Raw genomic sequence first — 26597 nt, forward strand, 5'->3', positions numbered from 1 at the left:
TTGAAATTTTGGAAACTTTAACTGTGCTGTCAACTTTGGAAAAAGTTATCCCAATTTACTGTGTTGAGTTGGCATTGTACAGAAATTAACAGCCATATTAGTCTAGAAATGTTAAATTTGTTTTTTTCATTTGTACAGGGGTAGCGCACAGTATTAAAAATGTAAGGTCCTATCTATGTGGGTTTGATTACAGAAACTAATAAAGTATTCTCTAAATAATCTCCCTTTTATAAGGATAGCCTCCAGCTCTGTTGGGATTGAACATTTTTGTTCCCTTTAGTTTCTTTCTGCTGCTGTTTTTCCATTGTATTGACTTTTATTTTAACAACGATTAGATTTAATTTTCTAATATGGGTAGATGATACTGGTTTTCCCTTTGTAAAACAACAGTTTTCTATTTAAATATTTTTCCAGTAAGCAGTAAATCTCTCTCCCTTTTCCCGATGTTTAGACCTGGCCTAACTAAGCTGATCACCACCCTTATTTATTTGACAAAGTCCATTGTCAGCTGATGAGGAAAAAAATCCACTAGAATCAACTGGAAACAAGAAGAACCTGCCCCTCCATTCACATCCCTAATCCCATACCTGGGGCCCAGCTCATCCTCACTCCTCCAGACAAAATCGCCAAACTTCTCATAGTGAGAGTTGTAGTGGTGCTGGACTCTGAACAGCATTGAGGCTGAGACTTCCATCAGTGTATTGTAGGCAGTCTGCTGCTCCTTTCCACTCGTGTACCCATTGTACAGATTGTATATCTTGTCGGCTATCTCTGAGAGGGAAGAAGTACAAGAAAAGATCACTGCACAGTTGGAAAATGTGAAGATAAAAGCATGGCCTGTGACAAGGAAGGCATGGTTGTCTGAGAGTTCCTTCGCATGGTCTTTGAGAACAGACAAATCTTAATTCTATCCTGAATATGTTACTGACTGATTACGTGCAGTTTTCTTATCTACTAATTGAATATAACAGTCTACTTTGAAAAACTAATTGAAGAGTGAATATAGCGCATCTAACAGAGTATGGTACAAAAATTTAATATTTACAGGTTTCATTACTGATGCTACTATTGTGCTCATGATTTAATAGAACAGTCCAAACAAATGAAGAGGTTTAAAGTAATTGATTTGGCTAATCTCAACATCCTCCTTCAACATCTCTAACATTTCTAACACACTTCTGTAATCAGTTCGGATGGGTCCCTGTTCAAAACCCATTTAAAGAAAATCCAGACTTTTCTGCTTGTCATTCTGGGCCACTTCTACTCCTTCTGTCACTCTTACTCATCAGTATGGCTCAAATTTATCCTGCACAAAGGCACATTCCTTCAGCCTTGAAGGCTCTGATAAAAATCTATGCATATCCACTAATCATTACTAATGATGACTGCCTATCGGTGAATCCAGCAGAATTAGGATCAGGATGGGAAAAGTACTTTGTACTATTTTCCACTCTAATTTTTATTTGTTCTTAGTTTTTAACCATGTGCATATATTACTTTAAAATAATTATGATTAAAGTAAGAAAATATCACAAATCCCTGTTCTCTTGTCTGTATTGCATAAAACATCTATTTCTGAGCTTCTCGTTGAGCCCTCTGTGGAAATGTGTGTGTCTCCATCTAGAGTGTAAAATCTTAAAAGGTATAGACCTGTTTCTACTGCATCACTTGGATGGGGGCTTCTGGGAAGTATTTACTCAATTTAAAGTGGACCGCCAGGACTCATTGATGTGTCACATTCTGCCAATCTAGATGCAGAAACTGTATCTACTAATTTCCTAAGTGTATGGTAGATCTGCTTGATTGATTGTATCTTTCCAGGTGTGTTTTTTTCCCCCCTATAATGTTTACAATCTCATGGATCGGGGTAACAAAAAGATTTAATCTTGCATGCAAATTCTTACTGATATCCACTTGCAGTAGCTCTATGCTAAGGATTCCAAGGCCATTAGTGGGCTGGATGGGCCAATGTGTTTCAATCAGCTAAATCACGTCTATCATGGGTGCAAAAAAGGTCTTCTAGGAACCACCCATTTGCTAGCTCTAGCATAGATTTAAATGGAAGAAAGTAATTGGTCTCTAAGAAAGTTTTAGGCTAAGGGACTGTGGTCTTCTAGCATCCCTACCTAGTCAGAATATGATTAAATTATAAATGAAGAACAAATATTTCCACTGGCAAAAGTACTGTTAGTCTGTCTCCATTGTTTTCTTTATGGCTTTGATTAGTGTAGTCCTATGTTTCTCCTGCTGCCTTAACTCCTTTGTTTCCTTCTCTCTGTGCCAGTCGTGTGTGCTTGGTAATTAGTGACTACTGGATGCATGTCTGAGGAGAGAGGAAATGTGAGACTTAACCTGGGAAGTGAGGAAGAGGGCACCAACCTTCTGCCTTGTTGTCATCCACCAGTGGGCAGGCTGTCCTCAGGGTCACTGTGCTGAGCTCGGAGTGCCTCCCCCGCGTATCCACAGCATACAGTGTGAACCTGTAGCACAGCAAGAAAACAGAGCACTGGGCTGAGACTTCACAGAAGGCCCTGGGAGTTGGAGGGAGAAACACAACATGATGGCACAGGAGTATTGGTCAAAAACTCAGGAATGTTCAAGCTGCAAAATAAATAAATAAAAGAATGGCAATTATAAAGCATTTATTGAGAGCACTGAAAACTGCTGGGCACTTCACCCTTAATTACCTAATGTACAGTTTAGCAAGCCTCAGAGACATTGTTAACCACATTTTACCAATGATGATACTGTGCATCTTTCTGTGTTTTCATAGTTTCTTTCTGTGTTTTCATGGTTACTGAAAGACAGAACAGGAGTTTGAACTCTATCAGTCTAACCCCAGGCACTAAGAAGTGAAGCCTCGATGCTATTGTATTGTCTGGGTACAACTGTTTATATGTTCTCTCGTTCATTCATTAGTTCACTCACTCAACAGTACTTATTAAATGTTAACTACATGCAACGAATTATTTTAGGTCCTAAGCTTATAAACGTGAACAAGAAAGTCAAATTCCTTGTTGGCATAACACTAATCAAAAAGTAAACAGACAATCAAATAATGAGCATGGTGATATAAGCTTAGGTATAGTGAGGATGATGACAAATCTTATAGGATAATGTGAAAAATATAAATACAGTTGTGGGGAAGGTATGTGCTTTACACAAGGTCGTTGATGGAGGCCTTCTTGAAGGCGGAAAATCTGAGCTGAGATCTGAGTAATGAGAAAGAGCCAGGAATAGAAGGAAGACCTGGGGGAAGAACACTGTAGGCAAGAAGAGGGTCAGTAAGTGAAAAGGGTCTGAGAGCAGGAACACAGACGGTTGGAGGAATAGACAGCCATGGTGGCTTAGTGTAAAGTGAGGTGAGGCAGAAGGCTGGTGGGAACCTTGTAGGCTGTGGCAAAGGGCCTCAGAGTCATTTTAGCCACAGCACATGTCCTCACCTCCCTCTGAAGTTATCTGCAGCCCAGCACTGTATTGGCAGGAGTAGACCTAGCCTACATGATTTCAGAAAGGGAACACCTGTCAGATAGTGGATTCAGGTCTAATCTGGAGCACAAAATTCTTCCTAGAATAGCCTCTGTCTACCTGGAGGAATCTCTGTGCCCAGATTTCTGAGTTTCATAGTTTCTACAAAGTCTAAGAAGGGAGCAGAGAAAACTTTCCAGGGAAGCCAGGAACACCTCTTGTACATCTGAATGGCCTGTCCTCATTGTGCCCTCCCTTTCCACCTGCTTTTAAGGGTAAAGGCAATGTTATGGTGTGGAAAGAGGGTTTCCTATGTTAAGGAGAAGAGTTTGGGTTTAGAGCCTCTATTTTCTTTCCTACTTCCTAAGCACCACCGCCACTTAGCATATATTATAAAATGGACATGAAATGATGATTACCAAGTTTCAGAATGGTGAGATCTGATTGGCTGTACATATTAAGCACTAAACAAATATGAGTTGCATATAAATTAATATATGCTAAGATTTTAATATGTGTCAAGCACTGAGCTAAGCAGTTTTATCTATATCACCACAGTGAATTCCTCCAAGGAATCCTAAATGGTAGATAGTATCACTCTAGTTCATACCCAGAATCACACAGTACATTACTGGGATGGTAATGTAAACCTAGGATTGCCCAATTCCAGTACCTGTGCACTAAACCACTACTGTCTTCTGTTCACAGACCTCCAGATCCCAATTATACATATACAATTTCCTCAACTACAACTGCTGAACACCAACTGTGTTGAGACAGTTCCATCCCATGCATTTTTTTGACCTTATGCAAACATGCTAAGATAATTACATTCATTCTTCTCATCTTTTAGAAGAGGAAATTAAAGATGGAAGCATTAAGAAATCTGTCCAGAGTTACAGATTCAGAAATGAAACAGCACGTTCTGTGTGTCTTACCCTAAATCCTGTATTTGCATTCAGCTGCCATTTTCCTGCTCCAGCTATACGGATCACTGGCTTAGAACGCAGTATGAGCTTTGATACTCCATGATTTCACGCCTCAAAAATTATTTTTATAAAAGTTCCCATGCATCAAAACTTCTTCATACAAACAGAAGAGAGAGCGGTTGAGGAAGGAGCCTGGTTTTGGAGATGTTGAGTCTTGCACTCACATTGTAGTTCTACTCCCTTGCTCCATCCATAAACTTGGGCAAGTCACTTTACCTCTCTGAGCTCATTCTCTCTCTGTACCAGGCATGTGTGACAGAGAGACTATCACTCACCTCACTGGGTCAGTGCAGATGGATAAGAAATGTAAATACCTTCCATAGTGAGTTATTGGAGAGTCATGCAGAAAGGTTGAGAACAAGATCACAAAACAAAACAAACAAACAAACAAAACTCTGGAATGTTGGAGTAGGCAAGAGGCTAAGTGAAGGAACAAGACCAATTCTGGATAACATTGTCTACGCACTTACCATCTACACACCAATTTATCTAGAAAGTGACAGAGGTGGTATCCGATCCTAGCCTTTAGGTCCAGAGTGTACAATTTTTGTTCATCTATACCGGTGTCATTTAACACATTACTAGTCATATGACAGGGAGTCAGTAAATATTTTTTAAATGAATGAACTCAACCACACTGCATGTCATTTCTCAAGTTTTTTTTCTTGATCAATAAAGCGGGGATAATTTTACAGATAGCACATGGCCTGACTGTCTCCTGGATGTCATGAAGTTATGGATGAGGATGGGGCTGGTAGCTGCAGATTTTTACAAGACTATACATTCAGCATTTATTTGTGTAAGAACACACATCTTAAAAAATGCTTTTTTGGAATTTAAAGAGAAGGAGATACATTTCAACTGAGGGTTCCATGGAGGAATAGTAATGAGTGTAAAATATTATGGTGCCTCAAAGCACATAGACTTGGAAAACTGTTTAACAGTGCTTCCCATTGGCCTCTTAAGTTTCTGTGGTGCATCTATAAAACATTTCCTCAATTAAGGGACCTAGGGCCAGCTGTTAGCCTCACTGAGCAGCATGGACAACAGCATGCTCATGCTAAGGAAAAAGTTGTCTTAGCCTTTTAATTTATAAAATCCTTTCTCCAACAGGCTGAATATTCTTTTGGAAATTACTTAACTTTCTGTAAACCTCTGTCTTCTCACTTGTAAAGTAAGATAGAATTGTCCATATCCCTCAAATTGAGGATAAAGACTCAGTGATATAGCCATCAGTGTTCAATCCTTGCTCCCTAAAATGTTGCTTCCGTTTTTGTTACTGTAGCGACCAAATGTGACTGGAAGCCTCAGAATGGAGGAGGCCTTGGGCCACCCTGCCTGGGGTGGGGGTGGAGGAGAAAAAGGAAGATGTCAACCTCACTGGCTTGGGTCAAAAGTCACAAGGCCATGCGCTTTCTGCCTGTCTCAGCTGTAATTGTAGAACTGTTCCAGAGACACATCTGAAAGCTGTTAGGGGATCAGGCTGGGCCTGGAGGGGCTCTTTGTGAGGAGGGGGGAGTATAGCGGGCCTTGATATAGGGAAGGGGAGCGGAGACAGACTGAGAGAGACAGAGACAGATAGACAGATCTATATGCCACATGCAAACCCATACTGAAGAGAGGAGGGAGGGGGAGGAGGAAGGGGGAAACAGAAATAGTCAGACCTGTCTTTCTCAGAGGATCAAGAAGAGTGTCAGAGGCTCTCTGCTTGGTTCTGCCGTCCTCTCTCTGAAGCAAAATGAGGTCCAACAATGATGTGAACTTAAACTCTTGAGTCATCCTCTAACTTTGAATCTTCATTATGGGTGGCCCGTAATGAAAGGCAGTCTCAGAAGAGAAGAGGACTTGCATAAGGACCTACTATCAATAAATTCAGAGTGAAGACAATGGCCTTCCTGATTCCTCCTCCAGTGCTCTTTGTGTACAGCACCATGCCTCTTGTATAGCTGGCTGACCTAGCTCCATGTCTATTTATGGGAAGCTTTTATTATAAATGAGGTGGCTTTAAGGGTAAAGTTGGATGGACTTTCTAGGAACCTGAAGCTCCAGGCTCAAACTATCGCTATTTCTTCCCCTGACCTTGTTTTAGGGGAAAAAAAACTTTGACCAAAGTGGCTGGAAGCCTGAGTTTGATTCCCAGCATTTCTATGGACTGTGAAATGTGAGAATTAAGTACTTAAAGTAATTAGTGTGTTAAGAAATTAAAAATGTAAAAACTGTGTCAGGAAATGCCTTGTGATGACTGCTCACATGCAAGGCATATTTCAGTGTTTCTGCATCCCCGTCAGGACACTGTCATGCCCATTAACCTCATCATCCCCAGGACAAAGCCTCTCACCCTCAGGACAAACTCTTCACCTTGGACTTTCAGTTCTGCTCTTTGATGCTCATTCATTCAATTGTAATCTCCTCACTGAGCCTCAAATAAGCCCCGGTGAAAGGCCCAGGCTTATGTGTCAATCTTTGCTTCTTCCTATGCTGTTTCACAGCAGAAGTGTATCCAGCTGCCAGTGGTTCCAAAACTGGATCCCAGCTCTTCGTCTCTGTACATGTGTGCCCTCTGCCTGAGTCTGCCTGCCCCTTTCGATGTTGAACCCTCCACCTTGTTCTTGAAGCATGCTTCATCTCCCACCCTTTGCAGAGCTGCACTGCCCTTCTCGTTCACACGGTGACATGTCACAGGGCTAGTTTACTGCCCACTTGTTTCTCTCACCCCATGAGTCTGTGTGGTCAGAACCAGAACATGGTTCTGCTCATTTCTAAAAGTCTACACTTGGTCTACCAAGACTCAGCAAATACTGGCCGGAATGAGTTGACAGACTGGATACACAGGACGCAATAGTTTTATCAGTGTCTTTATCTTTCCTACAAACAAGTTTTTGCATCTATAAAATGAACAAAAATGGTTAGACTGAAGCGTTAAAGAGGAGATAGAAAAAGCAGAAAAACTATACACGACTCCAATCGGGATTTTGTTTAAAACTCTGGTTTCTCATTTATTGGTCATGTGAGTCTTTATCTAATTTACTCACCTGTCGAATGGGAATCACAATGATAAGACTCACTGTGAAGGGTAGTTGTTGGGACAAAATATGGTACGCTAAGTGCCCAGCATGATGTGCTAAGCAACCACTGGGCCGGCAATATTGACATTATGATTAATATTACTATTACACAACTGCTCAAGGTTCTGACTTCACCCCCACTGGAAGAAAGTGGACCGAGTGGAGATTGGAGGAGGGGGGGTGGAAAGGGAGCCATTGCTGGTCCCATTCAAGACCCCTAGACCTCCTCACAGCAGGGGTGAGTGAATGAAACCAAGAAGTTAATTGGCGGTGAGAGCTTCTCACGGATCTGACAGAGGGTAAGAGCAGGGATGGAGCCCCAGAGGCCCACATCAGGCCTAGGTCCCTGAGAGTACAGGAGAATGCGTTTGAAGTCTCCGGGCCAATGCCTGGTCTTCCCCAGCGGCTGCATGATTTAGGCATTCTGGGGAGGCAAAAGTCTCCTTGCAGATTTGAAGGGAAACAGATGTTTCCAGGCCAGAGGCCCTGGTCTTGTAAAATGCTCCTTCCCCCCATTTAGCTTTGGCAAACAACTTCCCATTCGCTCAGGTCCACTTGTCTGCCTCTGTCACCATCACTCTCTTCCCTGCCTTTCCAGCACAATGTGGCAGTCAGGAATGGCACGAAAACACCCAGTCCCAGGGCCAGCTCTGAGCCTGTCTCTCTGGGTATTTAGGGATACCCAACTGCTCTTCTGTGAGTCTCTCTCTGCAGTAGCAAAATAGATCAAGATCACCTCTGAGAGATCTCTGATGGAGGTGGTATTAACATTCCAGCCCATTCTGCATTAAGCCTGTGGCACAGATCATAGGCCTGCAAAGCAGACTACTCTGGGTTTCAGTGTGGATAGCACCAGCCACTGAGAAAGCAGCAACTTAAACATTGAGCCACACTTCTGCGTCTACAAAAAGTGGATACAGCCCGTCTCATGGGGTTGTAAGGATTTAATCAGAACCCATTTTTAGGGTTCTTGTGAACAGAGTTACATACTGTAGCTTTTCCCCAAGGTGCCCAGTGTGGTCTCAGAATAAGTGGGCAATGTTTGTTGGCAGACTTCTTGTTACCCTGTTGTTCAAAGACTCGGATCCTTAACCCAGGTCTATTAAAGTCCTAGAGAGAGCATTCTCAATGTCGTGACCAAAACAATGCAGAAAGTGCAGGGATAGAACAGACTCTACAGCCGGACTGCCCAGGTTAAAATGCTGGTTCTGCAACTTACTGTCTATGACTTAAGGCAAGTGCTTTAACCTCTCTGCTTTTATCTTTAAAATGTATAAAATAATATTACCTACTTCAAAGTGACACTGGAGGAATAATGTACTTAAAACAGTGCCCAGCACGTAAGTGTTAAATGTTACTCGTTTTGTGAAAGATCTAATCATTCTTCTCTTCTGTGATGGATTTAAAGCAAGTCCCCTTGTGATTCTTTAATATTTCTCCTTGACTATAAGTGGGCTTATGATTGCTTTGACTACCAGGGCACGGCGGAAGAGATTCTGTGACTTCCAAATCTGGTTCATACAAAGCAATGTATTCCACACTTTGCTCACTGAAACATTCTTGCTTGAAACCCAGCCTCTGATAAGAAATTGGACTGCTCTGAGGCCATGGCAGTGTGAGGAAGCGAAGATTCATGTGTAGGGCCCTCTGTGGCCCTGCAGCCTCAGCTCCTGACAGATGAGCATGAAGCACTGGATAAATTCAACCCAAGGAGTTGAGTTACTCCAGGTTTGAGTCCTTGAAGTTGAGGTCCTATGCTTCATGAAGCAGAGCCAGTGAAGCCTGCTGGGTCCAGTCTGAATGTCTGAACCACTGAAGCCCTAAAGTAGAAAATGGTTGCTTTATGCTACTAAGTTTTGGGGTCACTTGTTACATCAATGATAGTAGCTGTAACAACTTCTAAGCATTGAGAATGGGGTCAACAAACTATAGCCCTTGGGCCAAACCTGGAACTGCTGTCTGTTTCTATAAATAGCTGTAAGGGAAAACAGCTACACTCGTGTGTGTGTGTGTGTGTGTGTGTGTGTGTGTGTGTGTGTGTGTGTGATGTATTTTCTATGGCTGTTTTCTACTACAGTAGCTGATAGGAGTGACTAGACTTTAGGGACCATCCAGCCTACAAAGCGAAAGCCTAAAATACTTACTGTCTGGTCTTCTAGAAGAAAAGTGTGCAGACCTCGACTTAGAGATTTGGCAGTACTTGAGGAAATAGCTTTTGCTTAGATTATTTCATTTGATCTTAGGGTTAGAAATCTTTCTCATGGTACAGAGAGGCTCAGAGAATTCAGGTGACCAGTCCAAGGTCACAGCTCTTCTGCTTCCTGGTTTGTTGCCACAACTGCCTGATGAAGAACTAGACTCCAGTTTTTGTATTGACACTGAATAAACAAGGTGTCTTGCACAAATCCCACCATTTCACAGCCTGGGATTTCAGAACACTGGACAAGGTAGTCTACAGTGACTCCCAGAATTTAAATGCCCAGTTTCCCCTAGCTGGGTGTTGGCTATGAGGAAATACTTCTCTTGCTCCCCTTTGGTCTAGGAGTATCAAACTTGAGAATAAGTAGGCAAAGGCTGCTATGTCCATACACAGCCCTCTGAACCCCTAGCACCAGAAACAGACCTTCCAGTTCCAAGCCCAGGCTGGCAACCTATGTTTTCTGTCAACATACATATATAATTTTAGTGCTGCTCACAGAGACGTCATCATGGTAGTATGAACCCTAGTACAAAGGTAAGGCAGTCAGTGGCTGGACTCTAAACACCAGCTCCCCACAGTGGAACTCACACCAGTCCCTCCAGCTACATGAATTAACAGGGGAGGGAGGAGAAGAGAAGGAATTTGGCAGGGAGAGCTTGGGGTAAGGCCAACTCTGGAGATCAACACTGGTACTAAGATAAGGTCGAGGTGATAGCAATCTAGAATCAATGTGAAGATCAGTGTTCTGCCTGTCACAGCCTCCAAAATTTGCTGGCACACACATATTGCTCTAAAATTTCCAATGCCACAAATACTCCAACTCAGAAATAAATGATCACTACTATTAAAAGGCTTTATAAAACCTGACACCTGTGCATGATAAAAATTTTCAACCAACTATGAATAGAATGAAACTTCCCCAATATGAAAAACAGCATCTACAGAAAACCCACAACTAACATAATTAATAGTAAAAGACTGACATTTGAGAGATGCAGATGAAAGCAACACTGAGATTCCACCTCACTCCATAAAGAATGGCTGCTATCAAGAAATCAATGAATAAGAAATGTTGGTGGTGTTGTGGGGAGAAAGGAACCCTTCTCCATTGTTGGTGGGAGTGTGGACTGGTGCAACCACTATGGAAATTAATATGGAGATACCTCAAATAGCTTGGACTGGAGGTTCCTTTTGACCCAGCCATCCGTCTGCTGGTTATCTTTCCAAAAGAATTAAAAGAATCATACCAGAGTGATATATGCTCACCTATGTTTATAGCAGCACAGTTTGTAATAGCTAAAATTTGGAAACAGCCCATTTGCCCATCAGTTGGAGATAGGATAAAGAAGATGTGGTTTTTCTATAAAATAGAATACTACTCACCCATAAAGAATGAGAAATTAGTCTCATTCATAGGAAAATGGATATATATTGAGTATATACTCCTAAGTGAAATAAATAAGTCACACATATGTAAATACCAAATAGTTGCTCTGGTGTGAATAAACTGTAATAGTACATAAGATCCTAATGACATAACTGACATTATGAAATAGGAAGAAAAGGGCTAAAGGTGTAGGGAAAGTGGAAAGGGTAGGGGAAAGGTAATAAGGGAAAAAATACGAGAAAATGAAAAAATGGAAATAAAGTGTTTGTAAATGGGAGGGGAGGAGGGGGTGAAGAGAGGGCAGGGACAAGGCGAAAAAATGAGAGCCAAGACCACCTCTCATGTAAAGGTACAAGATCCCATGTAAGTGGGGGGAGGAGGGGGTGAAGAGAGGGCAGGGACAAGGCGAAAAAATGAGAGCCAAGACCACCTCTCATGTAAAGGTACAAGATCCCATTAATGAATGTAACTGTACTGTATACCTAACATGTACCAATAAACTCAATAAAAGAAAAAAAAGTAGTAAAAGACTGAGAAGTTTCCACCTAAGATCAGATTGGTAAAATGACAAAGATACCTACTTTCACCATTTCTATTTAATATTGTTTTGAAGGTACTAGATGTGGTGATTAAGCAAGAAAAGAAGTAAAAGGCATTCAACTAGGAAAAACTAATGTAAAACAATTTTGTGCACAAATAAATATGCATAAATGTATATAAAAATAAAAAGGGAATCTCTCAAAGAATAAATACTAAAAAAATGCAGTGAAGGTACAAAAATTTATGTAAAAAATCAGTTGTGCACAGTGTAACCACAAAATACAATGGATGTCTAAATTTTTAAAATTTATTACAGTAATGACACATTGCCATTAATCCCCCTCAATCCTCCCACACTCACACATACTTTGAATACGCTTATCCAATTATTCTTGTCATATTCAGATGCAGTTCTAGAAGTTCTCCTCTGTGCATGTCTTTAGTTATGCTGTTGTGGCTGCCTCAATGTTCTGAACAGATACAAAACATTTACCTTTCACTGTCATTTTGAATTTGAGGAAGAGCCAGAAGTCGCATGTTGCTACATCCACTGAATAAGGTAGATGAAGACACACCATAATGTTTTTATTTGACAGAAATTGCCATAATATTTGATGAATGTGGTGGTGTGATCAAAAATATGGTTAATGTTTAAAAATTTTTTTAAAGAAGAAAAGCAAAAATAAAGTTTGGACCACTATCTTTATAATAAAAATATAAAAACCATATCAAAATGGAGCAATGTTCTTAATATAAAAGCTAAAAATATAAAACTCTTAGAAGAAATCATTAGAGAAAATGTGAAAATCTTCACGACAATGGATAAGGCAATGATTTTCTCAGATAGAGTAAAAAAACACAAGAAACTAAAGTAAATATAGATAAATTAGATTTCACCGAAATTTAAAACATTTGTTGCATCAAAGAACACAATCAGAATGGAATGCAGTGGAATGACCCATTTATTATGAGATTGGACAGGAGGATCCCAAGTTCAAAGCCAGCCCAGCCTGGGCTACATGATGATACCATAGCTGAAAGAATACATTAAAGAAAGTTAAAAGACAAAAAAAGGAAGTATTTGTAAAGCTTATATCTTACTCCTGGCTAATATCCAGAATATACATATTATAAACCAAACAAAACAATTTAAAAATACATAAAAGATTGAATAGATCTTTTCCCCCAGAAGACATACAAATTGCCAATAAGTATATGAAAATTCATTCACTATCATTAGCCATTAGGGAAAAATAAATGAAAACAACAACTATACACCAATCTATACACAGTAAGATGGCTATAATCAAAAAGATACAAAATAACTAATGTTAGCCAGAGTATAGGGAAATTTAAATCCTCTACATTGCTGATAGGAATGTAAAATGGTGTAGCCACACTGGGAAACACTGTGACCACCAGTTCCTGGTAAAGCTAAACATTGACTATATGACCTGTCAATTTCTCTAGGTGTATACTGAAGAAAACTTAAAATATATATCAATAGGAAAACTTGCATGCAAGTTTTCATAGCAGTGTAATTCATAACAGCCAAAAAAATTGGAGAATGACCCAAATACAGCAACTGATGAACAGATAAACAAAATGTAGTATATCCAGATAATTGAATATTATTCAGGCATAAAATGATATGAAGTCCTTATTCAAGCTACCATGTCACAGAACCTTGAAAACATACTAAGTGAAAGGATCCAGATGCAAAGGGGTGTATATTGTACAATTCCATTTACATAAATTTCCACAACAGGCAAATTCCTGGAAACAGAAACATCAATGTTTTCCAGGGACTGGGGAGAAATGGGAATAGAAATGACTATTAATGGGTTACAGAATTTCTTTGTCAGAGGATGTAAATATTATTACATTGTGATAGCTGCAGAACCTTACACATATGTGAGACCTAAAGTCTGGTGACTTGTGCATTTTACTATCTGAGTTATATCTCAAGGAACAGCTGTATAAATTACAAAGACCAATAGAAAGGCTGTGGAATAGCTCAGTGGTAATCCTGGTGTCAAAAAAGGAAAAGAAAAGAAAGAGTGGAGCCTGAGTTTGAGCAAGCACCTCCTGTCTCAAGCTGTCCCATATTTCCTCACGGAAGAAGAAAGGGCTGTTTAAAGGGAAAATGGGAGACCTTCAGAGAAACCTTAACTGAATACTTGCAGCTTTAGTTTATTTGTGAAAGTCAGAATTTGAGGGCCACGAGGAAGTATTCAAATCCCCACCATGCTGCAGAGATTGGGGAATGGATTCGAGAGTGGGCACGCATCTCTGCTGTTTAAAGGTTGCATGACACTGGCTAAGCGCTTTGTCTCCTTTATGCAGTTTCCTTGTCAATAGAATAAGCACAGTTCCATCTGATTGTCAGGGTTGTGTGGGAGATTCCCTGGGGTAAATAAATCACATTTTTGCCAATTCTTGACAAATGGTAACTATTCAATACATAATTAGAATTACTGTTCTTAGTAATCCTCATCTGCATTTCCTAGCTCTTTGCTAGACAGAAACACAACTCTTCTCCAGCCAGTGGGGCGTCACCTTGAACTTTGGCATGCTTCCAATAGTCTGTACTAGTTCCTTTCTCTGCCAGGAATGCTCTCTCCCCAGTTTCTTCCCTTCCCTTATTCAAATCTTCATGGGTAATGAAGCCTTTGAGGTTCCTTTCTCCAATTTCAACTACATCAGAAATGCTACACTTCTAATATCATTTACCCACTTCTATTTTTTCTTTCAAAACATTTGATTTTTCTAATACATTGAATGTCTTCTTGTTTGCTACATTTACTGCATTTGTCACCCTCCCTTGAACAAAAAGTTCCTAAGAATAAGGATTTAGTCTGTTTTAGTCTCTGTTATAATCCCAGGGCCTAAAACTGCCCTGTCACATGGGTAAGCCTTTATCAAACACTTGATGAACATATACATACACAGAAATTATATATCCACAGAAACACTTGCAAATTTTCTTGTGAATACCTGTTTACAACTATGTATAATGTATGGCATGGTAGGACAGAGCTCCCTGTCAACCTGTACTGAGTAGTTAAAAGAGTAGACAATAAGCCTTTATTTTGTTGCTCACTAGTATTCTGGTGTTGTTAAACTATATTTTTGTCTATCCTGATTTATATATGCCATATTTACAGATTAAAGACAACAGAGAAAGAGCAATTCAAGAACAATATAGATCAGGCAAACGTATTTTTTTCATGTATTTTCACTTAGGTAACTTGCTCGGAAATTTATATGAATTGGCTGTAATCTTCTCTTTATCCTGATAAATAAATGGTTATTATCACCATTTTATAATTGAAGAAACTAAAGCTGTGCTCTGGCACAATTTGCCCAAGCTCACCCAAGTAGTAATTGTTGAGCTAAAGTTTGAACCCAAGTCTACCTGATTCTAAAGACCATTTTCTTTCCGATACAATATGATGCCTCTATGGGACATTTTAAGTACTACTACACTGCAGATGCCCAAGGGCACATAAAATGCTAGAAGTCCCATAGAATTTCAACATAGTCTTATAGGGTGGGTTTTGTTGTTGTTCTCTTTTTATAGAGGGAGAAATGGGAAGATAGTTAAATAGCTTGCCCACTGTCTTCTATTTAGAAAATGCAACTAGGATTCAAACCTAGGCAACCAGCTCTCAATCCCTTCCTACACCATATCATAATGCTTTAGGAATACCTGTTTAAATTTATTCTATTTGATAGTAATCCCATGTCCCTCTGAAAAGGACAGAGCAAGGGTAATTTCTTTCTTTTGGAGGGGCTGGTTTTGGAAAATGGCCAGAATTATACTTAAATATAAAGAATAGCTAGAATGAAAGTTCAGTGTTTTACTCTAAATTCATTACCAACTCCCTGACTCTTGGAGCCAATTATATAGTTTCTTTTAGAAGGTCAGTAGTTTTGGTTGTAATATAAAGAAAGCAGAATCATGCTTTCCTCTCTAGATTAGAGAAGTTGTAGCTCTTTTACTTCAACAGATCCTCTTAGGATTTTTTTTAAGTGTGTTGGACAAAACTATGTGTTTGTATATGTGCATGCATCTACCTATATATAAAATTTTCACATGGCACTGTCAAGTAAACTTTTAACCAGTGAAATCCACTATCTGCATTTGGATATTCAAAGGTAAATCAAACCCCTACTTTCATTTATACTTCTCACCATCCCCTAAACCATTCATCTTCCTGTCTTTCTCATCCTGCTAAATGGCAGTGGTTCCCATTCAATCTCTTATGTTCTAGATATCATTCCGGACCTATCCCACAACATTACTAATGGCAGGCTAGTACTCCAGTGTGTGTGTGTGTGTGTGTGTGTGTGTGTGTGTGTGTGTGTGTGTGTGTGTGTGTTGGTGTGTGTATACAGGTCTTTTTTATACATTCATCAGTTGATGGGCATTTGGGCCATTTCCAAGATTTAACTATTATAGACTGTGCCACTATAACAGGGGTGTGCATTATATCACTGTGGTAAGATGCTTTTAATTCTTTTGGAATAATGTGTGTGTTGGTGTGTGTATACAGGTCTTTTTTATACATTCATCAGTTGATGGGCATTTGGGCCATTTCCAAGATTTAACTATTATAGACTGTGCCACTATAACAGGGGTGTGCATTATATCACTGTGGTAAGATGCTTTTAATTCTTTTGGAATATACCAAGAAGGGGAATAGCTGGGTCAAATGGAACCTCTAATTTTAGTTGTTTGAGGAATCTCTACATTGATTTCCATGGTGATTGCACCATTTTATACTTCTACCAAAAGTGGAGAAGGATTCCTTTTTTCTCCACAGCCTTGCCAGCAATTTTTGTTCATTGATTTCTTGATAATAGTCATTCTTTCTGGAGTGAGACAGAATCTCAGTATTGTTTTAATTTGCATCTCTCAAATGACCATTGATGTTGAACACTTTGTTCTTACGTTTCTACTTCTTCATCTGAGAAATGTCTATTTATTTCAGATCCTCATTTTTTTATTAGTCTTTTTAATTTGAGGGGTCAGATTTTTTTGAGTTCTTTATATATTCTAGATATTAGTCCTTTGAGGAACAACTGGCAAAATTTTTTTCACAGTCTATGGGTTATCTGTTCACTCTGTTGGTGTTTCCTTTTGCTGTGCAAAAGTTTAATAATGAGAAGCCAGTTGTTGATTTTTTATGCTATTTCCTGTGTTACCAGGGTTTTCTCCATAAAGTCTTTGACTACACTAATGTATTCAAGAGATCTACCTATTCTATCTTCCAGAAGACGCAGTATGTCTGTTTCAATACTTAGATCTTTGATCCATTTATATTTTAGTTTAATGCAAGGTGAAAGATATGGCTCTAGTTTTAATCTGTGGGATGTGGAAAGCCAGTTTCTCCAGCACCATTTATCCTTCTTCCAGTGAGGGTGTTTAGCTCCTTTGTCAAAGTTAAGTGCCTGAGTTTAAGTTTGTCTGGAGTTGTTTCTGCATCTTCTAATCTGTTCCACTGATCCTTGAGTTTTATTTTTTTCCCCCCAGTATGACACTGTTTTTATCACAGTAGCTTTGTAGTATAATTTCTTCCTTGACTTTGTTGTTCAGAATTGCTTTTGGTATTCTAGGTATCTTCTGGTTCTAAATGAATTTTAGGATTGTTTTCATGAATTCTGTCAGATATACTGTTGTTATTTTGGTCAGAATTTCATTAAATCTGTATAACAATTTTTGAAATATGGCTATTTCATTATCTTGGTTCTTCCTATCCAAGAACAATGGATGCCTTTCCATTTTCTGATATCTTCTTTGATCTCATTATTCAGAGTACCATGGTTTTCAACATAAAGGTCTTTTACTTCTTTCATTAGATTAATTCCTAGGTATTTCTTTTTTTTTATGCTACTTTGAAATTTGTTTACCTACCTTTTCTCTCAGTAAGTTTATTATTTATGTACAAGAATGTTACTGGTTATTGAGTGTTGATTTTGTATACAGCTATACTCCTGAATTTGGTTATTAAATTAGAAGTCTTTTGGCAGAGTTTTTGGGGTCTTCTATGTACAGTATCATGTCATCCACAAATAATGATACTTTAACTTCTTCATTAACTATCCTTATTCCTTTTATTTCTTTCTCTTTTCTAGTTGCTCTGGCTAATGTTTACAGAACTGTACTGAATAAAAATAATAGTACACATCCTTGTCTTGTTCCTGATGTTAGAGTGAAAGTTATTCAGTTTTTGTCCATTTGTACGATGTTGGCTATTGGTTTGTCATCGATGGAGCTTTTATCAGATTGAGATAAAGACTACCTATTTCCATTTTCTGTAGGGATTTCTTTGTCATGAATGGGTGTTGGACTTTTTTAAACTTTTTTTCTGCACCCATTGAGATGATCATATGTGTTTTGTCCTTGGTTCTACTGATATGGTACATTACATTTATTGATTTGCATATGTTCAAGCATTCATGCATCTCTGGGATGAATCCTACTTGGTCATGGTGTATAATCTTCTTGATGATTTGCTACATTATGTTTGCTGGTATTTTATTGAGAATGTGTGTAACTATGTTCCTAAGGAAGACTAGCCTGTAGTTCTCTTTTTTGGTTGAAGCTTTCTCTAGTTTTGCTATCAGGATAATGCTTGCTTTGAGGAATAAATTTGGGAGTATTGCTTCCCTTTCAATTGCATTAAAGAGTTTGAGAAGTAGCAACATTAAGTCGTCTCTAAATTTCTCACAGAATTCAGCAGTGAACCCATCAGGACCTGGGCTTTTCTTTGTTGGTAGGATTTTAATTACATGTTCAATTTCATTCACTGATATTGGTTTATTTTGAATTTTTATGGCTCCTTGATTCAGTTTTGGTAATTCATATGACCTTTAGGTGATCTCAGTCTTGGCATGCCAGGAAGAACAACTGATTAGAGTAATTAAGTCACATTGTCTAAAATAGTACAATCAACAATAACAGTAGCATCAAACACAGTCTAGAAAATAACAAACTGTGGTAATTATTAATTTGCCACCTTTAACCATATGAACTGTACTGGTGGTTATATATAAAATCTAACACAAACCAGAATATCATATACAGGAAATATGCCCTCGATATGCTAATTTTATCCTGAGAGAAAATGTAAAAGGAGTTAGGAGAGAAAAGCCGAGAAATAGAAGAAGAGGAAGAGATTAGAAGTAAGGCTGGAAGACAAAGCAGGATTACATAGGCTTTGGGAAACTGGTGAAGAAGATAGGAGGGAAAGAGAGAAGGAAGAAATAAAAACAAGAACAGAACAGAACAGCAACAATAAATAAAAAACTAGAAAAGAAAAGAAAAAATATCTATTTTAAGGCATGTCTTGCTGTCACTGGTAGACAGAGTGGGCAGAGAGAGCTCAGGTTCATGTTCATTATTCCCAGCAAGCCAGTCACAGCTTTACAGTGGGGTAAGTGGATAATCCCAGCAAGCCTTCGTCTTTAGTTCCACTAATGTTCAGGATGGTTTCTGGCTGTGAGGCTGGAACCTGATTCGTGTAGCCTGCAACAAATACTCTGTGTGTCTCCTGCCAGCTAGAACTCAGCTCCCTGCCAGCTGAGCTCAGTTGGCCCCTCTCCTGGGGTGTATCTGAACCCAAATAACTGACCAGCCACTGCAGTCTGCTGTGTCTCCTCTGCTCCATTCCATTGGTTCATTTCTCTTTGAGGCCTCTGGGGTCTCCAGTAACCACCATATGTCTGCAGGTTTGAGCCACCCCTCTTACACAGTGAGTCAGGGCTCAGGGAGAAAATGCCACTTGCTACCTCCTTCGTGTGAAATGATCTCTGTCTTTCTGTCTCTTATCTCTCCTTGTGGGCTTCAACTCTTGCTTCAGATTACTGCTGGGTCCCAGTGACCCTCTTCCCTCCTCCTTCCTCAAGTTGCTATCTTCCAGTGTATGGACTGTTAAAATGATACAAATTGTGTGTTATTTGTCAGATATGCTGTTGTCCCACAGCCTAAATGCTTTTCTTTGTTCCTACTGAAAGTTTCCTCTGCATGTATTATCCATGACAACCTCACCTCTCTGGGACCTTCAACTGCTTTTTACATATTCCTTTCTCTGGGAAAGTTTCATCAATTCAAGCTAGCAGATGTAAGAGGAATAATATTAGATATGGAGAATATATCTCATTCTGTGCTTTTCTTGGTGTCCTGCCCAGATTTTATTGTAACCTCGTTCCTGTTTTCTATACTGTCCCCCTAACTATCCCATGAGCTGCCTGAAGGCAGGAGCTGCTTTGCATCTGTCTTCATGTAGCCAGCATCTGATACCCAGCAGAGGTCCAATAAAGGTTTGGTGAATAAATAAATGAAATAGTGGCTGAATGTGCATTTGTTGGAACATGCATATTTATATGTCTATGCTTTTTTGTGGGGGTTGTATATACCTAAGTGTGGTAGTGGTGTGTATAAGGATGAGTGAGAGTAGGTACAGGAAACAAGACATGGTTGTACATCCAGCATTCTAACACAGAGGTTTTTTTTGAGGACCATATGTTTACTATTCACTAATTGCAAGATTTGGACAAAATGACACCATTTCTCTTAGACTGACTTCCATCACTTGTAATGTATGCATATTAGCATAATATTTGCCTCTTTTAGTATTTGTGAAATATCAATAAAGGCTTAGCAGAGTGCCTGGCACTCGTCATTGAAAATGTTATTCATAACTTTCTTGGGAGCAATATTATGTGTATTCATATACAGGTGTGCGTATCTCTGAGAACGGAGTGTCTGTGTGTATGCTGGGGGAGGCAGGGACAGAATGAGAGAAATACAATGTGCATTGTTCCAAGTAAGAGTAGATCTTTTTCCCACGTTCAGCATTGGAAGTCTGGGGAAAGGAGGAGGTGAAGAAGGAAGAGACTAGGAAGAGGAGACACGATAGTGGTTTTCTTTTTTAAAGTCAATGATTCAGGGCTGTGCTGCCTCTGTAGCTTGCTGATGTGGCTCTTTGCAAAGCCACAGATTTCTAAAAATCTGTCTATGGGCTGGGGATTTAGCTCAGTGGTTCCGGTACCTGCCTTGCAAGCACAAGGACCCAAGTTCAATCCCCGTTACCCCCCAAAAATTGTTTTAAAAAAAATCTGTCTATACCTAAGTGCCTTTTATACAGCTGTTTTAAGAGCAGATATAGCTTAGCAACTCTATGCACCAATGACTCCACAGGAGGAGAAATTTAAAGGAAATATAAAAACACAGTGCCTGACCCTCAAGAGGTTCCCAATTTAATTAACTTTCAACCTTTTTGCTTATCTATATATCTATCTATGTATCTAGCTAGCTAGATATCATGTATCTATGTCTATATCTATACACACACATGCATATATAATATAGATATAGTCAAATAAATTGGCAGATATATTTGTGTGAGAGAGATATAGATGATATATCATCTGTCAGTTATTGTCTATTGATAATATCTAATTCCCTCTTTACAATAATGTTAATAAGTAGGCCAGATTCTCTAAATGAGAGCCCTGAGATGAAATGAGATCCCTGAATCATATGGATCGTCAGTTCCAGGGCCAGGTAAAATCCCAGGGCTTATCTGATCCTAATCTGTAGTCTTTGTCTTATAAAGTACCTGTGTCATGAATTAATAATACTCAGTCCTAATCCAAAAGGTGATTACAATCGTCCTTGAAGACATAAAGATATGCTCACACGAACCAATGCTGAACAGACAGAACAGAAAGTTGGGCACTGTTAAAACTACTCAGAGAAGGCATATAAAATTTGGCAAATCCTTTTCTGAGATAAAAGCAGGGAGTTGAGAGCCCTTATGTAATAAAGTCAAAGCAAGTGAAATGGGGTATTACAAATAGTACAACATAAAGATCAGCTATTTCACCCAGACTACTGATAAGAGGTTAAATATGATAAGATTCTAGATTACACAGTGAGCTCAAAGCATATCCAGAGTGGGATGTTGTACAGATGCCATGGTAAGAAAGAATTTACTATGGATGGTGATCACTGTGCAGAGAGGGGTGCCCTTCCCAAAAATCTTACTTACTCCACGGACAGCCTGAGCTGTCAGACAGTCTTTACACTGGGAAATTTCGATTCTGTTTTTTTTTTTTCTCCCCCTTTGTTTACCTGCCTTCTCCCACTCCTCTTATGCCTGATCACACATGGCTCTGGCCTCTGCTTGCAATATGGAACTACTTACCCCACTTCCTCCTAGTGGCCATCTGTCTGCATACTGAGGACACAGCACAGTGCATACTATGCCCAGCATTCCTATTCTCCCAAGAAATTGTCAAGGAAAGTGCCCCTCTCCTTCTCACATCAGAGCAATGGTGTACTTGCCTCAGATGTGGCAGAACAAAGGATTTGAACCCTGGTCTGTCTGCATCGAGCAGTAGGGCTATGTACCCCTCACAATACTGCTTTCCTTTGTTTCAGCAGATTTGATTATTACTTTGAACTCGGGTACCCTGTAAAAACTTCATCTAATATCTCAAAGCCCTAGCCACCATCCAGCTTCCTTTGCCCTGTGAAGATAAGCCTCTCTGGTCGACTGGACACATTGGCCTTAGAAACCTTGAGTTAGCATAGTAGCAAAGGGCTGGCTGGGCATGGCTGGGGCACCCAGCACTGATAAGACCTCGCCACGGCTGGACAAGCTCTCAAAGACGTAAGGCTGTGCGTAAGCACAAGATTAGAAGAATACATTATTAAAATATTTATTTTCTTACAGGTATTGACATAAAAAGGGAGAAAAGTTTCCCAGGAGAGAGATAAGACACAGTTGGCCTTTCTGTGCCTTGGTTTAAATACATGGCTATTACAGAAATTAAGTTAGTATTAATAAGAAACAATAACAATGCAAGGTGCAAGCATCCGCTGGAAGGAGCTGCCACTTCAGTCTGCTAAGATGAAACTGAGGATGATGGCATAAACTAAAAAGCAAGCAAGCGAACAAACCTAAACACACTGATCTGTGGGCTAGGCCTATAGACTCTGGATAGTGGCTGTGTTTTTTTGGGGAAGGGAGGAGCAGAATGATGGAGAAGGGAGATAAAGTAATCTTCAAATATACCTGTAATTTCAATTTCTTTTAGGAAGAAAAGAAAGAGCTCATAAGCAAATGTGACAGAGTATTTACGTGTATTAATCCTACATGGTGGCACATGGGTTACCATATGTTTTCCATACTTTGTGCTTTTGATTTTCGTTTTCATGATTAAAATAAACATATCCCTGACACCCATCAATTTATATTTTGCAAAGCTTATTACATAAATAACCTTGAAAGCAAGACAAAGCAGGGTTTACTGCCTACATTTCACATTCAGAGAATTTGATGTTTGTGGGGAGGGTGGCAAGGGAGCTTTTTCATCAAGGACACATAGTGGGAGAGTGATAGAGCTGGTGCTTAATCAACTACTGGTCCAGCGCTCCTAGTGCTGTATTCACCTTGACTTGGAAGATAAAACTATTCCCCTCTTACAGAAAAACCTCTGTGAGTTTGCATTGGTCCAAGGACTATGATGGCACCAAGGCACCTCTGATCTTGTCCATTTACGCACTTACATTCATATCACTCCGCTGTCCAACAAAGAGCCTTGACACCATTGGCTTAGCAAACATCTCCTGAAGCCTGGATACGAGGCTGGAAATTGTAGGTGCTCTGCTTCACCATTCACATCAGCCCGTTCTCTCTAGGAGCCTTGCACCTATTCTCATTTGCATGGATTTTGTTGCTACACCTTGCCAGGGTTTCCCACCTTCCCACACCTTTATTCAGACAGAGCCTTAAATGTAGAGTGAGGCAGTACACTGCAGGAGTTATGGATCCAGTGCCTGCCTTGGCACCTAAAAGCCCTGGATATGGACTCCTCTGGGCTTCCGCCCTATAAACTCCATTTCCTCTTGTGTATAATGGGGGCAATAAGACTTTGTTTTTAGTTTTGCTTCTCTTATCCAGCCACTTTTACCTCTTCATTTAGAAGCACACACAGTACCTATATGCACTAGAGAACCATTTGTCCAACTCTCAATGTAGTTTGGGTGGAATTACCCATCTCACGTGCCTGCCTCCAACCCCAGCAAGGCAAATAGGTCCTTTTTACTTCCTAAGTTTCTGCCTACAGTTCTGCACCATCTTGAATCCATTACTAGTATATTAACTAGAGCGATGTTCCTACAAAGCAAATCTGTCAAGGTCTACCGAGCAGATGGCTCAAAGACCCTTAATGCTTTTCCTCTCAAGTTAAAGTCCACACTCTCACCTGAACCCAAAGTCCCTTTATGATTTGAACCCCACTAACCTATTTAGCCTCAGCCAAATTTGTTCAGTGCACCACAATGACCTGAGTGTAGTTTGTAAACTTGCCAGGTTGCCACAACAATAACTTTGCACATAAGATTTCATCTCCCTGGAAAAGTGTTTTCCTTTCTTTCCCTATCTTCATCTTGCTGATCTTAATCTTCCCTTAAAGTTCATTTAAACTGGCATGCCATTCTTTTTGGCCAGGTTTCTTTGGACATAAAGCCATTCCCTCCTCTGCGTTCTTATATCATTAGCCACATTTTGTTTTGAGTTTTGTGGAAGTAGGGACAATGTCTTGTTCAACTCTGGGTTCCAAGAAGGTCGTGCAGAACCATACAGAGAAGTAGACACTCAAAAACTAACAGAGTAAACGAACAGGGAGGGTATGCCGTCTGAGCATAACTAGAGAATAAAGTACACTGGACAAACAGAGGAAGGAAGAAGGAAGTCATTCCTAGTTGCAAGAAAACTGCCTTTTTCTCTCAAATGTTTCTTCCCCATAGCTCATGAACTATACGATATTATAGAACCATTTCATCAATTTAATCTTCTGTACACAATAGTGGTTTGTGTACATATCTGGATTTCCCCTGAATAAGACTCTTCAGGGCAAAACCTGTGTCTCATTCCGTGATGTGTCCTCTATAGGACATATCAGGAATTAATATACTGCAGGGACTCAGGCGTGAGCATAAGCTCTGAGGTCAGAAAAGATTTGCTTTCGAATCACTTATTCCCCTTAGTGACTTTGGCCAATTACAATTAAACCCATGTAATCCTTTAATTTTTTTTAGCTGTAATTTCTTTTCTCCAGAAGAAAAAAGTACCTGCTTCATACATTTAGCTATAATTAATACAATATTATATATATATTCATTTATTTCTACAACAAACTATTATGAATTTTGTGCGTGTGTGAAGTTGAGCAAATATAGATAAAAATTTACCCCATAAATTGTCAAGACTCATATGCAAATGAGTATTTCAAAGTTTGGCCATTATAGCAAAGGGAATGAATGAGGGACATAATTCAGATTATGGGGCTGGGATGCCATTCTGGGGAAGCAGCATTTTGGCAAAGAACTAAAGGAGGAAGGAGTAGTAGATATTAACAAAGCAAAGAAACAGAGTGCACGTCAAGGCCTTGAAATCAGAGGACATGCTCTGGTTCCGGTAGGCTCAATAATTCTAATGTGGCTTCTGAATGAGTTAATGATAAAAAATGAAGGCTCTGGAGCCAGTCTCAGTTCAAATCTTGGCTCTCCTACTGTCTTGTGGCGACAACACTGGTGACATTCTTTGCTTCTCTGGGACTTTGATTTTCTCATCTGTAAAATGGGGATAATTAAATATTGTCCTGATGAATTAACTTAGGAAAGCATTTCAAATGATGTCTGACATGCTGAAAATAATGTTTTAAGTAGTAACTATTTATATTATGGGTACTTTTATTTTCAACTCCACTGTATTTATTTACATAGATACTATCATGAAAGAGAATGAATAGGTCTCACCTGAACTTTTTTTTTTTTCTTTTTAGGTTAAGAACTGGGGAAGAACAATGGGAAATTAGGGGAGGTTGTCTAAAAACTGTCAGGGATTCAAGGATCCTCTTTGTAAACAGTATGATCCTTGTGTCTAGGAATAGCGCATTTCATGATGCCAGTGGTATTCCTGAGAAATCTCTGGAGCATTCCCTTTGGCCTGCCATTGGCTAGATTTGGACAAAGGTATTGAGATCCTCAAAGAAAATTATAACTCTAAGACAATGTACTATTCAAAAATCCACAAGATTAAAGCAAAAACAAATTTAGAAAATCTCTGGGGGTTACCTCTGCTTGTTTTAAAAGCTGTTTTTGTGAATTTAATATCCATTGAGAAGCTAGCAAAATTGCTGTTTATTTATCTTGTAGCTTCTGAGTGTCTTTCTTGCTCCTGTACTTTTCCTCTTCTTTCTGTTACTAAACACAGATATGATTCTGAAAGATCTATTTAATGGTGTTAGGTTACTACACACAAGCAGGGAGAGATTTCTGGGGACAAGTTTGCGATAAGGGTGAGAGGAGTTGGATACATCTGTGGGAGTCTGATACGCAACTCACCCACCCACAACCTCTCCACAAGCAAGACAGCTCCCTGACCTTCCTTGCTCATTTTAATCCGTGAATGTTTCCCAGAAAGAAACAGTAACTTCTTTTTCTGGCAAGGGTGCCTGATGAAACTCCCTGAAAACAGAGCCTCTCCCTCCCCTTCATGCTGGCCTCATACATGCTAATGCAAATCAGTCCTGACCCAGCCAGGGGTCTGTGGGAAGGCTGCCAGGAGCTTTAGAACAAACATGCAAAGAATGTTATTTCATTTCTGGCATCCTGGGGAAAGAGGGACAAAAAGAGGGAAGTTGGGCAGTGAAAGGGGTGGAGAGAAAGGGAAACACAGAATGTGTACTGCAATAAAAGAGAAGAAAATGGAAAGGATGGAAGGAAACTCACATGAATAAAGGGCCTACTAGGTGCCAGAAATTGATAAATGGAATATTGTGTTTACACCTTACACGTGTATTTTGAAGTACAATTTATTATCAATTTTTGGATGCAGAAAACTTGGCCTATAAGGGTGACAATTTTT

The 26597-nt window shown here is 39.5% G+C and overlaps 1 protein-coding gene across 5 annotated transcripts in view; it reads right to left on the reverse strand.

Moving 5' to 3' along the window:
* Astn2 (astrotactin 2) overlaps positions 1–26597 on the reverse strand; it is a 770953-nt gene that overhangs the window by 12818 nt on the left and 731538 nt on the right. For all 5 annotated transcript variants that reach the window (XM_010639452.2, XM_010639450.2, XM_010639451.2 and 2 more), the window contains 2 exons: positions 2380–2480; positions 588–771 (listed from right to left, as the gene is read on the reverse strand). In XM_010639452.2, the coding sequence (XP_010637754.1) occupies positions 588–771; positions 2380–2480 (285 nt within the window). The remainder of the gene's footprint in view (positions 1–587; positions 772–2379; positions 2481–26597) is intronic.

The sequence above is a fragment of the Fukomys damarensis genome, unplaced genomic scaffold, assembly GCF_012274545.1.
Source record: "Fukomys damarensis isolate Sample0158 unplaced genomic scaffold, DMR_v1.0_HiC HiC_scaffold_36, whole genome shotgun sequence".
Taxonomy (NCBI): Eukaryota; Metazoa; Chordata; class Mammalia; order Rodentia; family Bathyergidae; genus Fukomys; species Fukomys damarensis.